Source organism: Cornus florida, unplaced genomic scaffold (assembly GCF_030987335.1).
Source record: "Cornus florida cultivar Cherokee Brave unplaced genomic scaffold, ASM3098733v1 CherokeeBrave_3.0.0_Hap2_Chr01, whole genome shotgun sequence".
Lineage (NCBI taxonomy): Eukaryota > Viridiplantae > Streptophyta > Magnoliopsida > Cornales > Cornaceae > Cornus > Cornus florida.
Window position 1 is genome coordinate 34,563,924 of NW_026775571.1, and position 13,718 is coordinate 34,577,641.

The 13,718-nt window shown below is 35.2% G+C and overlaps 2 protein-coding genes across 2 annotated transcripts; both read left to right on the top strand.

Annotated features, from left to right (window-relative positions):
- The first annotated feature begins 1,790 nt into the window (after positions 1–1,790).
- LOC132293714 (probable leucine-rich repeat receptor-like protein kinase At2g33170) lies at positions 1,791–4,640 on the top strand. The gene is made up of 3 exons (XM_059791343.1): positions 1,791–2,698; positions 2,892–2,963; positions 4,213–4,640. The coding sequence occupies exons 1-3, from the start codon at positions 1,915–1,917 to the stop codon at positions 4,260–4,262; spliced, it is 906 nt and encodes a 301-aa protein (XP_059647326.1). The 5' UTR covers positions 1,791–1,914; the 3' UTR covers positions 4,263–4,640.
- Positions 4,641–8,229: 3,589 nt separating this feature from the next.
- On the top strand, positions 8,230–13,447 carry LOC132270673 (probable LRR receptor-like serine/threonine-protein kinase At3g47570). Its single transcript, XM_059771863.1, has 5 exons — positions 8,230–9,041; positions 9,235–9,306; positions 10,079–10,150; positions 10,976–12,958; positions 13,092–13,447. The coding sequence occupies exons 1-5, from the start codon at positions 8,258–8,260 to the stop codon at positions 13,445–13,447; spliced, it is 3,267 nt and encodes a 1,088-aa protein (XP_059627846.1). The 5' UTR covers positions 8,230–8,257.
- The last annotated feature ends 271 nt before the right edge of the window (positions 13,448–13,718 follow it).

The window sequence follows — 13,718 nt, forward strand, 5'->3', positions numbered from 1 at the left end:
AGATACTCCTTGGTTCCTTGGGCTGGCGATTGGGTCTGTGGTCTTTACTCTCTCCCTTGAGCCTGATCTATTATGGTGTACATGTGTCGTCTACTGATTAGGGGAAGATTTTCCCTCCAAACATATACTTTATGAGCTTCCTCGGAAGCCATCCTCAAAATCTTTGCACAATAACGGAAACAATGACGGTGTGCTTCCATCTACAAAATTTTCAAACTCCAGTCCCAATTTCAAATTTTTTAGTTTTACAGGCGAACATGACTTTTTTAGTTTCATATGTGAATACAATTTTTTTTTTTTTAATCATCAACAGCAGTTTATAACTATATATACATATGTATAGTTATATATATATGTATGTATAGACATAAGGGTGTGTTTGAGGTGTTTAAAAGGTATTTGGGTTTAATAATTACAATAAGGGGGCATTAGTATCTTTTCATACTCAGAAGGATATTAAGGTCATTAAAATTATAATGTATGTCATGTGACGGTCACTCGGTCAATTTAACTAATGGTAAGATTTGACTAAAATAAGGCTATCTGTTACAAAAATACATAATTAAAAACATTAATAGTTTAAAGGAATTTTTTACATTGCACCATTATTACTCGTATTATTTTTTCCTTTTACTATGACAAATATAGGGTAACGTGTTACAAATGCAAATGACCAAACATTCAACTAGACTGTTGGCCGAATACCAGTCAAATTGGTCATTTAGTGGAGAAAATATTACATATTCAGCGGGTCGTCCACTCTACGGAAGTTGACATGGAAAAGTCACGCGTCAATCTACCGTATTCTATGTTACCTTATTCTACGTTTTCGTTCATTATTTTATGTTACCTTATTCTATGTGGAGGAAGACGTATGTTACCTTATTCTAGGTTTTTGTTGATTATGGTATTCTAGACATTGTAAGTCAATGATGGTCTTCCAAGATGCATTTTAATTTCGCCACTTTATTTCTTTTTAATTGCGCAAAAATTGATCTTATGTCACCGAATTCATATCAAGTTAAAGAGTACAAATTCTTGTAGGGAAAAACTCCAATATGGTCATGGGGTATTGCATAATTTTAGGCTTATTAGATGGATTGACAAGAGACCCACAAGATTAGAGTGCAACAGTTTTATAGACAAATTAAAAGAAGTGTGACCAATTGGTTTAATGTATGCAAAAATTGATCTTATGTCATCGAATTCAGATAACGTTAAAGAGTATTAATTGCATAATTTTGCATAATTTTTTTTTCTGTTTAAGTGGCACTTTTCTTCATGGGAAAACTACACCTACATTGACTTAGAGACATAAATTTAATTTAATGTATTTTATTTTATTTTATTCTATTACAGTAAATTAAGGAGAGGGGGACTCGAATACATGCATAACTATTTGGAAAGCTGAGCACCCTATCAACCAAATCACTGAGTTATGTCTAGCAGACTTAAATAAAAGATTTATTTTAAAATTTTATTTTACACTTGGTTGAATAAAATTAAATAATTATATATATAATGAGAATCATTGTTTAAGTACAAATTGCTCTCCAAGAATTTTTTTTTTTTTTTTTTTTTTTTTTTTTTTTCAAAATATCAAATTATTTTTCTTAAATCAAGCAACTCTTAAAGTCTTTTTACTCATCCTGAGGCATCTTCACGTCCGGCAAAAAGCATGTATCGAGAAAGGGATAAGAGTGAACAAAGGGTTCAAATCTTCTTGTTCGAAGGCTTTGACAAAAGCAAGGTCTGCATTTCCGTGAAATACAGGGATAACTTTAAATAATGGAAATATGGAAAGACTTGGAATCAAGGCAAGGCCACACACACACACACACACACATATATATATATTAATACCACACTTGGCCTTCATCATCTGATTCACCTCGACTTACATCATCTTGAGTGATGGAGAAAACTTGCTTCCTTGTTTCTGTCACATTTTTATTGTTGGTGCACTGCTCTCTCATGGCTGTGACTGTGAGTACTAGGAGTACTGCAACCAATATCACCACCGATCAATCGGCTCTTCTTGCCCTGAAATCCCATATCACAAGCGACCCTCACAACATTTTGGCAAAAAACTGGACCACCACAACCTCCCATTGCAACTGGATTGGTGTCCATTGCAACACTCGTCACCACAGAGTTGCAGCCTTGAACCTTTCTTACATGGGCCTAAGTGGCACCATCCCTCCACACATTGGAAACCTCTCCTTTCTAACCTTACTAGACATCAGAAACAATAGTTTCCATGGTGCTATCCCTAAAGAGATAGGCCATTTGCGTAGACTAAAAATCATCAGATTCTTTTCCAACGACTTTACGGGAAACCTTCCCAAGGAAATCGGCAAACTTGCTAATCTGGTGTCTTTGGACGTGCAGTCAAATAGGCTTTCCGGCTTCATACCTGCCTCCATCTTCAACATCTCCTCATTGGAAGATATTGCTTTCACTAATAATAGCCTGTCCGGTAATCTTCCCACGGATATGTGCTACCGTCTTCCAAAACTCTATGGGCTCTATCTGTCATTTAACCAGTTCGATAGTCAAATTCCTTCCACTTTATATGAATGCTTGAAACTTCAATTCTTGTCATTGTCATATAACAAATTCAGTGGACCAATACCAAAAGAGATTGGGAACTTAACCTTCCTGAAAGGGTTATATCTTGGTGGTAACAACTTGGAAGGTAAGATAAATTCTGGTTTTGCTTCCCTTACTATATATACCCACGTGTGCTTACATACATATGTGCATGTTACATTGGAAAGTAGCTTTGTTTAATTAGAAAACCTATAATATTTTCAAATGGTTTAATTTAATTTAATAATTATACACTTGAAATAGATTTTGTTGGTAATTTTTGTATTACTACTGTATAGGTGAAATTCCACCACAGCTGGGAAATCTTCAAAATTTGGAGTCACTAGAAATTGAGCGTGCTGGTCTCACTGGTAAGCGTACCATGCCATCTTCTGTCTTTAAAATTTATTGTTTGAAAGAACTTTATTTCCATTGGAATAAATTAACTGGTACGGGGTATGACCTGGCATATATCTTCCCATGCTTGGAGTAGTTCATCTTTACAAAAATAAACTTTATATATGGAAGCATTCCAAGAGATATTGGAAACTCTACTTCATTGATTTAATTAGATCATACATAAAAACAGTTTAACAGGTATCTCTTATGGTACGCGTTTTGTTTTACTATATTTGTTGCAAAATTTTTGGAAACGAAAACATGAAAATATGGTAAAAAAAAGTATTACAAGTTTGAAAAATATAATAGTTAGTTTTAAAATATCATTAAAGAGTTGAAGAGTTCTTTTTTCTTTTACAGTTCATCGCTACAATACTCGTTGTTACAACAGTGCTAAAAATGTAAAAACACCAAATTGGTGTTTTAATTTTGATAACTACTCAGAAAACGTTTCAGCACTATGCAAAACAAAACATTTTTACACGTTTCAAAAAACACTATTACAGATTTTCAGGAGTGGCATAGAGTACGTCCTGTTGAATTAGCAAGCATTTCCAAGTGTCTTTAAAGTAATTTTTTTTCCCAATGGATGGAAGCTTATTGTTTTAATAAACATTACAACGAACTATACAGTAGTAATACATATCAAGTTTTGAGTCAAGTTCAAGGAACTTGGTCTGGTCTATTCACGTGGGCTGAAAGACATGAGATGAGATGACAAGGGTTGTAAGGATAGACAGAAAAGGTGGCGGAACCAGCAAATTTTTTTGGTTCAAATGAAATAATGTTTTGTCTGACATCTTTTTTTGAGGGTGTGGTGAGCAATCTTGACATGTGTATGGAGAATGGCTTTGCCTATATATTTGTATAAGGTTTGTAGCTTTGGTGATATGAAAGGAAGAAAGAAATAAGGATAAGAGTAAGCCGAGAGAAAGAGAGTGTTCGAGAATAGAGGAGGAGCCGAGAGTTGTAGAGGTGGCCGGAGCTTGAGGAGTTGATGATCCAGTGAGGAATTTCTCTTTTTCAGTGTAGGGTTCTTTATACCTTGAATGGCATGGGGAGGTTTTGATTAAATGTTTTATGAAATGTTTTGATTAAATGTATATTTATTTTGTTTATACTCACCTGTATATGTTTATTTTGTGAAATTGTTTTGTTAAACCTCTATGAAATTCTTATTATGGTTTTTCCTACTGGGACTTTTGTCTCACCACCCTCCAGTTTCAGGTACCGAAGATGAACGGGGATGGCTAGAGACGGGCTTAGGATGAAGAGTTGGCGTGGAGGATTTTTTTTTTTTTTTGGAGATTTTTTTTGTATTTTTGAGGAATCTGACTTTGTATAAAAGAGGGCATTTTTCTGTGATCCTGGGTGTATTTTGGTGTATCTGATTTTGTATAAATTGAGGATTTTATTGGAATTGTCAGGTCGTGACAATTGATGTCTTTTCATCTTGCTTTATGCTTGTAAATCATTTTGGTTTATCAATGTATCTATGTATATGGATGTTTTGGGATAAGTTTTGAGTTGTATGAATGTGTACATTACCATATATAATTGCAAGGAATAATTAAACTAGAGCTCCCTTAGGAGCTCATGTCCACATTCTGGTTTAGTTTGATCGATCAGATTTTAATCCCATTGATCGGATCTTCCCATACTTAGAGTATTTTGAAAACCCTTCAAAATCTGCTCTCAGTTTGATTGATTAGATTTCAATCCGTTCGATCAAATTTTCCCAAACTTAGAAAATTTTGAGGTTGTCGAAATCGCTCGAATTGACTAAACTTTAATCAGTCATAACTTGGTCTTTTCTAATCCAATTTAAGCCATTCTTAAGTCTAGATTGATGCAGTTTGAGCCAACTTTCCATTGGCTTAAACCTCACCTTTAAAAAAAAAAAATTAAATGACTATTTTACCCCTCGTAAGGCATAAACCCGAAGTCGGAGCTACCATCCTTAAAAGATCCATTTGTGATTATAAATGACTAGTATGACTTCATTATTACTCCTAGCACATAGTAAGGTAAATAATGACCATTTTGCCCTGAGTTGTCCCCGGGTCGGGGTGAGACCCGGTTAGTGATCCGGACCTCCGGGTTTGGGTCGTTGCACTATAGATATTTCAAATAAAATTATCAAATAGAAAAAATTATTTTCTACGGCGAATATTTTATTCTTCTACGAGGTTTATTATTTTTCGTAGAAATGTAAGAGTATTTACGGAACCCTTATAGACGAGGGCCTAATATGTGCTGTGAATAAGTTTTCACGACAAGTTTGGCCCTCGTACAAGGCCATTTTTCTTATAGTGATTGCCAGGAGGTCTTGGTTGTTCTCGCCTGGAGCCCATGTATCCCTTCTGCTCGACTAAGTGTGATCCTCTCGAATCTGGGTTTGGTTATGTTGTGCTCCCTCTAGTGTTGAGCCCACCGCTATGTGTGATAGATTTGAGGCGAGCCCAGTGTTATCGGCATTTTATTGGTCCTAAGCGGCGCTGGGCGTGTCTTAATTCGATGGCTTCCAAGGGGCTCTCAGCTGTTGGGGGAGATCGTTAACATTCTGACCTAGTGGCACTAGTTGTTAATCTAATTGCCCATTCTCCTGCTCTGAGAGAGCGGGTTGAGGGCCTCGAGGGGCTTGTCGTGCTCCCCTTGGCGGAGGTGTGTTGGCTTGATGAACGAATACCCTGAGCTCCTCATTCTCTTGATGCAAGGCATTAATCTATGTTGCGCTAGTCTCATTGGCTTGTCGTGGGGCGTTAAATTGTGTGGCACTTGCTTTATTAGCTTGGCACAGGGCGCTAAACTTCTCCTGCATCTCTTCGCGCATCTTCTGCATGATCTCTAATTGTTGCATCTAAACAGCGTTTGATCCTATTGCCATCTTAGAATGATGTCGCATATATAAAAAAACTCAGAAAGTAGTGAGAGGTTTTTTATTCCTTCCCAGAGACGATGCCAAAATGTAAGTGCACAAAATCTCCGGTTGAACACTGGTTCGCAACTTAGAAATTCAAGTGCTCTCACACTCAATTTTTAACAAAAAGGAAGATAATTTTAACAAAGAAATTATCAAAAATCAATATCCACATCACTTCTGCTTCTATTGTAACAAAAGATTCCAGAGAAGACTTGGTCGTACACAACATATCGTTATTAGAATCATTCTTTTATAATTATAATATGTACGGTAACACTATAAGAGCTTTTTTAGGATCTTTTTCCTTGTAATATTGATTGGTTCCTGATATGTAGCCATTTCTCATTTCGGTGGTTTCCGTTAGTATTTGAACAACATGTGGTTATGGGTTGCGTGGGCCCTGATATTTTTTTTGTCCTGTTTGTCGCATGAGATACTCCATGGTTCCTTGGGCTGGCGATTGGGTCTGTGGTCTTTACTCTCTCCCTTGAGCCTGATCTATTATGGTGTACATGTGTCGTCTACTGATTAGGGGAAGATTTTCCCTCCAAACATATACTTTATGAGCTTCCTCGTAAGCCATCCTCAAAATCTCTGCGCAATAACGGAAACAATGACGGTGTGCTTCCATCTACAAAATTTTCAAACTCCAGTCCCAATTTCAAATTTTTTAGTTTTACAGGCGAACATGACTTTTTTAGTTTCATATGTGAATACAATTTTTTTTTTTTAATCATCAACAGCAGTTTATAACTATATATACATATGTATAGTTATATATATATGTATGTATAGACATAAGGGTGTGTTTGAGGTGTTTAAAAGGTATTTGGGTTTAATAATTACAATAAGGGGGCATTAGTATCTTTTCATACTCAGAAGGATATTATGGTCATTAAAATTATAGTGTATGTCATGTGACGGTCACTCGGTCAATTTAACTAATGGTAAGATTTGACTAAAATAAGGCTATCTGTAACAAAAATACATAATTAAAAACATTAATAGTTTAAAGGAATTTTTTACATTGCACCATTATTACTCGTATTATTTTTTCCTTTTACTATGACAAATATAGGGTAACGTGTTACAAATGCAAATGACCAAACATTCAACTAGACTGTTGGCCGAATACCAGTCAAATTGGTCATTTAGTGGAGAAAATATTACATATTCAGCGGGTCGTCCACTCTACGGAAGTTGACATGGAAAAGTCACGCGTCAATCTACCGTATTCTATGTTACCTTATTCTACGTTTTCGTTCATTATTTTATGTTACCTTATTCTATGTGGAGGAAGACGTATGTTACCTTATTCTAGGTTTTTGTTGATTATGGTATTCTAGACATTGTAAGTCAATGATGGTCTTCCAAGATGCATTTTAATTTCGCCACTTTATTTCTTTTTAATTGCGCAAAAATTGATCTTATGTCACCGAATTCATATCAAGTTAAAGAGTACAAATTCTTGTAGGGAAAAACTCCAATATGGTCATGGGGTATTGCATAATTTTAGGCTTATTAGATGGATTGACAAGAGACCCACAAGATTAGAGTGCAACAGTTTTATAGACAAATTAAAAGAAGTGTGACCAATTGGTTTAATGTATGCAAAAACTGATCTTATGTCATCGAATTCAGATAACGTTAAAGAGTATTAATTGCATAATTTTGCATAATTTTTTTTTCTGTTTAAGTGGCACTTTTCTTCATGGGAAAACTACACCTACATTGACTTAGAGACATAAATTTAATTTAATGTATTTTATTTTATTTTATTCTATTACAGTAAATTAAGGAGAGGGGGACTCGAATACATGCATAACTATTTGGAAAGCTGAGCACTTTATTAACTAAATCACTAAGTTATGTCTAGCAGACTTAAATAAAAGATTTATTTTAAAATTTTATTTTACACTTGGTTGAATAAAATTAAATAATTATATATATAATGAGAATCATTGTTTAAGTACAAATTGCTCTCCAAGAATTTTTTTTTTTTTTTTTTTTTTTTGTTTTTTCAAAATATCAAATTATTTTTCTTAAATCAAGCAACTCTTAAAGTCTTTTTACTCATCCTGAGGCATCTTCACGTCCGGCAAAAAGCATGTATCGAGAAAGGGATAAGAGTGAACAAAGGGTTCAAATCTTCTTGTTCGAAGGCTTTGACAAAAGCAAGGTCTGCATTTCCGTGAAATACAGGGATAACTTTAAATAATGGAAATATGGAAAGACTTGGAATCAAGGCAAGGCCACACACACACACACACACACATATATATATATTAATACCACACTTGGCCTTCATCATCTGATTCACCTCGACTTGCATCATCTTGAGTGATGGAGAAAACTTGCTTCCTTGTTTCTGTCACATTTTTATTGTTGGTGCACTGCTCTCTCATGGCTGTGACTGTGAGTACTAGGAGTACTGCAACCAATATCACCACCGATCAATCGGCTCTTCTTGCCCTGAAATCCCATATCACAAGCGACCCTCACAACATTTTGGCAAAAAACTGGACCACCACAACCTCCCATTGCAACTGGATTGGTGTCCATTGCAACACTCGTCACCACAGAGTTGCAGCCTTGAACCTTTCTTACATGGGCCTAAGTGGCACCATCCCTCCACACATTGGAAACCTCTCCTTTCTAACCTTACTAGACATCAGAAACAATAGTTTCCATGGTGCTATCCCTAAAGAGATAGGCCATTTGCGTAGACTAAAAATCATCAGATTCTTTTCCAACGACTTTACGGGAAACCTTCCCAAGGAAATCGGCAAACTTGCTAATCTGGTGTCTTTGGACGTGCAGTCAAATAGGCTTTCCGGCTTCATACCTGCCTCCATCTTCAACATCTCCTCATTGGAAGATATTGCTTTCACTAATAATAGCCTGTCCGGTAATCTTCCCACGGATATGTGCTACCGTCTTCCAAAACTCTATGGGCTCTATCTGTCATTTAACCAGTTCGATAGTCAAATTCCTTCCACTTTATATGAATGCTTGAAACTTCAATTCTTGTCATTGTCATATAACAAATTCAGTGGACCAATACCAAGAGAGATTGGGAACTTAACCTTCCTGAAAGGGTTATATCTTGGTGGTAACAACTTGGAAGGTAAGATAAATTCTTGTTTTGCTTCCCTTACTATATATACCCACGTGTGCTTACATACATATGTGCATGTTACATTGGAAAGTAGCTTTGTTTAATTAGAAAACCTATAATATTTTCAAATGGTTTAATTTAATTTAATAATTATACACTTGAAATAGATTTTGTTGGTAATTTTTGTATTACTACTGTATAGGTGAAATTCCACCACAGCTGGGAAATCTTCAAAATTTGGAGTCACTAGAAATTGAGCGTGCTGGTCTCACTGGTAAGCGTACCATGCCATCTTCTGTCTTTAAAATTTATTGTTTGAAAGAACTTTATTTCCATTGGAATAAATTAACTGGTACGGGGTATGACCTGGCATATATCTTCCCATGCTTGGAGTAGTTCATCTTTACAAAAATAAACTTTATATATGGAAGCATTCCAAGAGATATTGGAAACTCTACTTCATTGATTTAATTAGATCGTACAGAAAAACAGTTTAACAGGTACCTCTTATGGTACGCGTTTTGTTTTACTATATTTGTTGCAAAATTTTTGGAAACGAAAACATGAAAATATGGTAAAAAAAAGTATTACAAGTTTGAAAAATATAATAGTTAGTTTTAAAATATCATTGAAGAGTTGAAGAGTTCTTTTTTCTTTTTCAGTTCATCGCTACAATACTCGTTGTTACAACAGTGCTAAAAATGTAAAAACACCAAATTGGTGTTTTAATTTTGATAACTACTCAGAAAACGTTTCAGCACTATGCAAAACAAAACATTTTTACACGTTTCAAAAAACACTATTACAGATTTTCAGGAGTGGCATAGGGTACGCCTGTTGAATTAGCAAGCATTTCCAAGTGTCTTTAAAGTAATTTTTTTTCCCAATGGATGGAAGCTTATTGTTTTAATAAACATTACAACGAACTAAGATCTTAAACACAAAGAAAGATGTAGTGCTTGCTAAAATGTAAGTAAGATTGGTAATCATTGCAATCCGTAGACGCCATCATTTATTTATTTGTGTGTTTCAATACAATTTTGCAGGTGCAATACCAAGAGAGATTGGTAACTTAACCTTCCTAAAAGAGTTATATCTTAGGGAAAACAACTTAAAAGGTATGATAAATTCTGTTTTTGATTCCCTTATTATATATACCTACGTGTGCTTACATATATGTGTGTGTGTGTGTGTGTGTGTGCATGCTACGTTGGAAAGTAACTTCGTTTAATTAGAAAACCTTTAATTTAATAATTATACAGTTGAAATAGAGGTCTCACTGGTAAGCGAACCATGCCGCCATCTTCTGTCTTTAACATTTAGTGTTTGAAAGAACTTTATTTCCATAGGAATAAATTAACTTGTACGGGGTATGACCTGGCGTATATCTTCTCATGCTTGGTGTAGTTCATCTTTACAAAATTAAACTCTATATATGGAAGCATTTCAAGAGAAATTGGAAACTATACTTTATTGATTTAATTAGATCTTACAGAAAAACAGTTTAACAGGTATCTCTTAGGGACCGTTTGGTATGCATTTTATTTTAGCATTTTTGTTGCAAAATTTTTGGAAACTAAAACATGAAAATATGTTTGGTAAAAAAAGTATTGCAAGTTTGAGAAATATAATGGTTAATTTTAAAATGTCATTGAAGAGTTTTCCTTTTTTCTTTTACTGTTCATCGCTACAATACTCTGCTACAACAATGCCAAACCTGTAAAAATACCAAATTTGTGTTTTAATTTTCACAACTATTCAGGAAACATTTCGGCAGTGTGTAAAACAAAACATTTTTATGTTCTAATAAACTTTACAGCGTACTAAGATCTTTAACACAAAGAAAGATGTAGTGCTTGCAAAAATGTAAGTAAGATTCGTAATCATTGCAATCTGTAGACGCCAACATTTATTTATTTGTGTGTTTATATACAATTTTGCAGGTGCAATACCACTAGAGATTGGAAACCTTTATGATTTGAAAATTTTAAACTTACAAGTCAATAGCCTAACAGGTTCGATTCCAGAAACAATATTCAACTTGTCAAAACTACTAGATCTTTCATTTTCGAGAAATCAACTTTCAGGAAAACTTCCGTCGAGTATTAAGTTACCCAATCTTGAACAATTTTACCTTTCTGAAAACAACCTCAGCGGAATTATCCCCGACTCTATCTCAAATCTTTCCAAAGTCGTTATTTTAAGCCTTTCCAATAACAATTTTAGTCATTCAATTCCCAACACACTTGGTAACTTAGGACTTCTCGAAGTACTACATCTAGCAGGAAACAATTTCATCAGTGGGTCTTCAAACCCAGAATTGAGCTTTCTTACTACCTTGACAAATTGCCGACGCTTAAAAAACTTGATCATATTAGACAATCCACTGAATGGCATCCTTCCAGTTTCCATTGGGAATTTCTCGTCTTCGCTTCAAGAAATCTGGGCAAGTGATTGTGAAATTAAAGGCAACATTCCCAACCATATTGGTAACTTGAGCAATTTGGCTTTTTTACGTCTATATGGTAACAGCTTCACTGGAACTATTCCTACGACAATGAAAGAGTTGCGAAGGCTCCAACTTTTAGACCTTGGAATTAACATGATACAAGGGCCCATTCCACATGATCTTTGCCACTTGCACAACTTGGGTTCATTAAGTCTGGATGAAAATGAACTTGTTGGTCCGATTCCAGGTTGCTTAGGGAATGTTACATCTCTAAGACATCTCTTTATGGGTTCTAACAAATTAAACTCCACAGTACCTATAAATTTGTTCAGCCTCAAAGATCTTTTGATTTTGAACTTGTCCGCAAATTCTTTTAGTGGCGGTCTTCCCTCGGAGATAGAAACTTTAAAGGCTGCAATACAAATAGATCTGTCACTGAATAGATTCTCAGGTGATATCCCTAGCACAATTGGAGGTCTACAAAGCGTAATTGGCCTTTCTTTGGCACACAATAGACTACAAGGACCTATTCCTGAGTCATTTGGAAACTTGATAAGCTTGGAATCCTTGGATCTATCTTACAACAATCTCTCTGGTGTAATTCCAAAGTCAATGGAGTCACTCTTGCACCTTCAGCATTTTAATGTATCTTTCAACTCATTAAGAGGAGAAATTCCCACCGGAGGACCATTTGCAAACTTCACAAATCAATCCTTCATGTTGAATGAAGCACTATGTGGTGCTTGGCAGTTGCAAGTCCCACCATGCCATTCAAGCTCTGGATCAAAGACAAAACGAGTGCTTCTAGTTGTTTACATTTTGTTGCCAATTGCTTTTATTGCCTTGACATTCACATTTGTGTCAAAAAGATGTCGAAAGAGAAACATAACTGCAATTGAAACAGACTTGTTACCCACTTTAGCACATGAAAGAATTTCTTATCAAGAGCTTCTACGAGCTACTAATGCTTTTAGTGATGGTAACTTGCTTGGAACTGGAAGCTTTGGTTCTGTTTACTGTGGGACACTTACAGATGGGACCATTTTAGCGATTAAGGTATTTAATTTACAACTTGAAGATGCATCCAAGAGTTTTGATACAGAATGTGAAATGTTGCGCAATATTCGTCACAGAAATCTCACCAAAGTTATCAGCAGTTGTTCCAATCTAGATTTCAGAGCCTTGGTACTCCAATACATGCCTAATGGGAGTCTCGAAAAGTGGTTGTATTCTCATAACTATTTCTTAGACATCTTGCAGAGATTAGACATTATGATAGATGTGGCATGTGCACTGGACTATCTCCACCATGGTTATTCAATACCATTAGTTCATTGTGATTTGAAGCCCAACAATGTCCTACTAGATGAAGATATGGTTGCACATCTTAGTGATTTTGGCATTTCAAAGTTCTTGGGTGAGGGCGAGAGTATTGCACACACCAAGACTCTAGCTACTTTGGGATACATTGCACCAGGTAAAGCTTTTCACATCAGTTTTCTTTCAAATCTTACTTCAAGGTTTCCTTGTTATTGCAACAAAATTTTAATTTGTGTTTTACTTCCCTTTCATATGCTAATTCTTTTGATTAATTTTGTTGTTGGACGTAGAGTATGGATTGGAAGGATTAGTATCTGCAAGGTCTGATGTTTATAGTTATGGTATTATGCTAATGGAAACGTTTACAAGAACTAAGCCCATAGATGAAATGTTTGCTGGAGATTTGAGCTTGAAGCTATGGGTAAGTGAGTCACTACCCAATGAGATAATTCAGATTATGGATGCCAACTTGCTCAGGCCAGAGGAAGGGCAAGCCAATGCAAAGGTGCAGTGTGTGTCATCCATTTTGCAATTGGCTCTGAATTGCTGTGCAGAATCACCACAGGATAGGATCAAGATGGAAGCAGTCCTGACAACACTGAAGAAGATCAGACATAGATTTTTTGCAAGCGGTGAAAGGCAATAAATATGAAGGTATCTATTTAAATTAACTTATAGTTGTAAATATCAAATTTACAAAGGGCATGTTTAGAAGTCAACGTCATTTTAACAGGGTATTTCTTTCCAAATAGTCCTTTAATAAATTAATTACAATTAACTTCCAAACTAAAGGAATTCACTGTGGTTTTTCCTTGGTACTAATTTTTAATTTTCGCCTATCCAACAATGCTTTATATCATAGATAATAATTGAAAGAAAAAAAATCACATGTTATATGCTGATATGATTTTATTGCA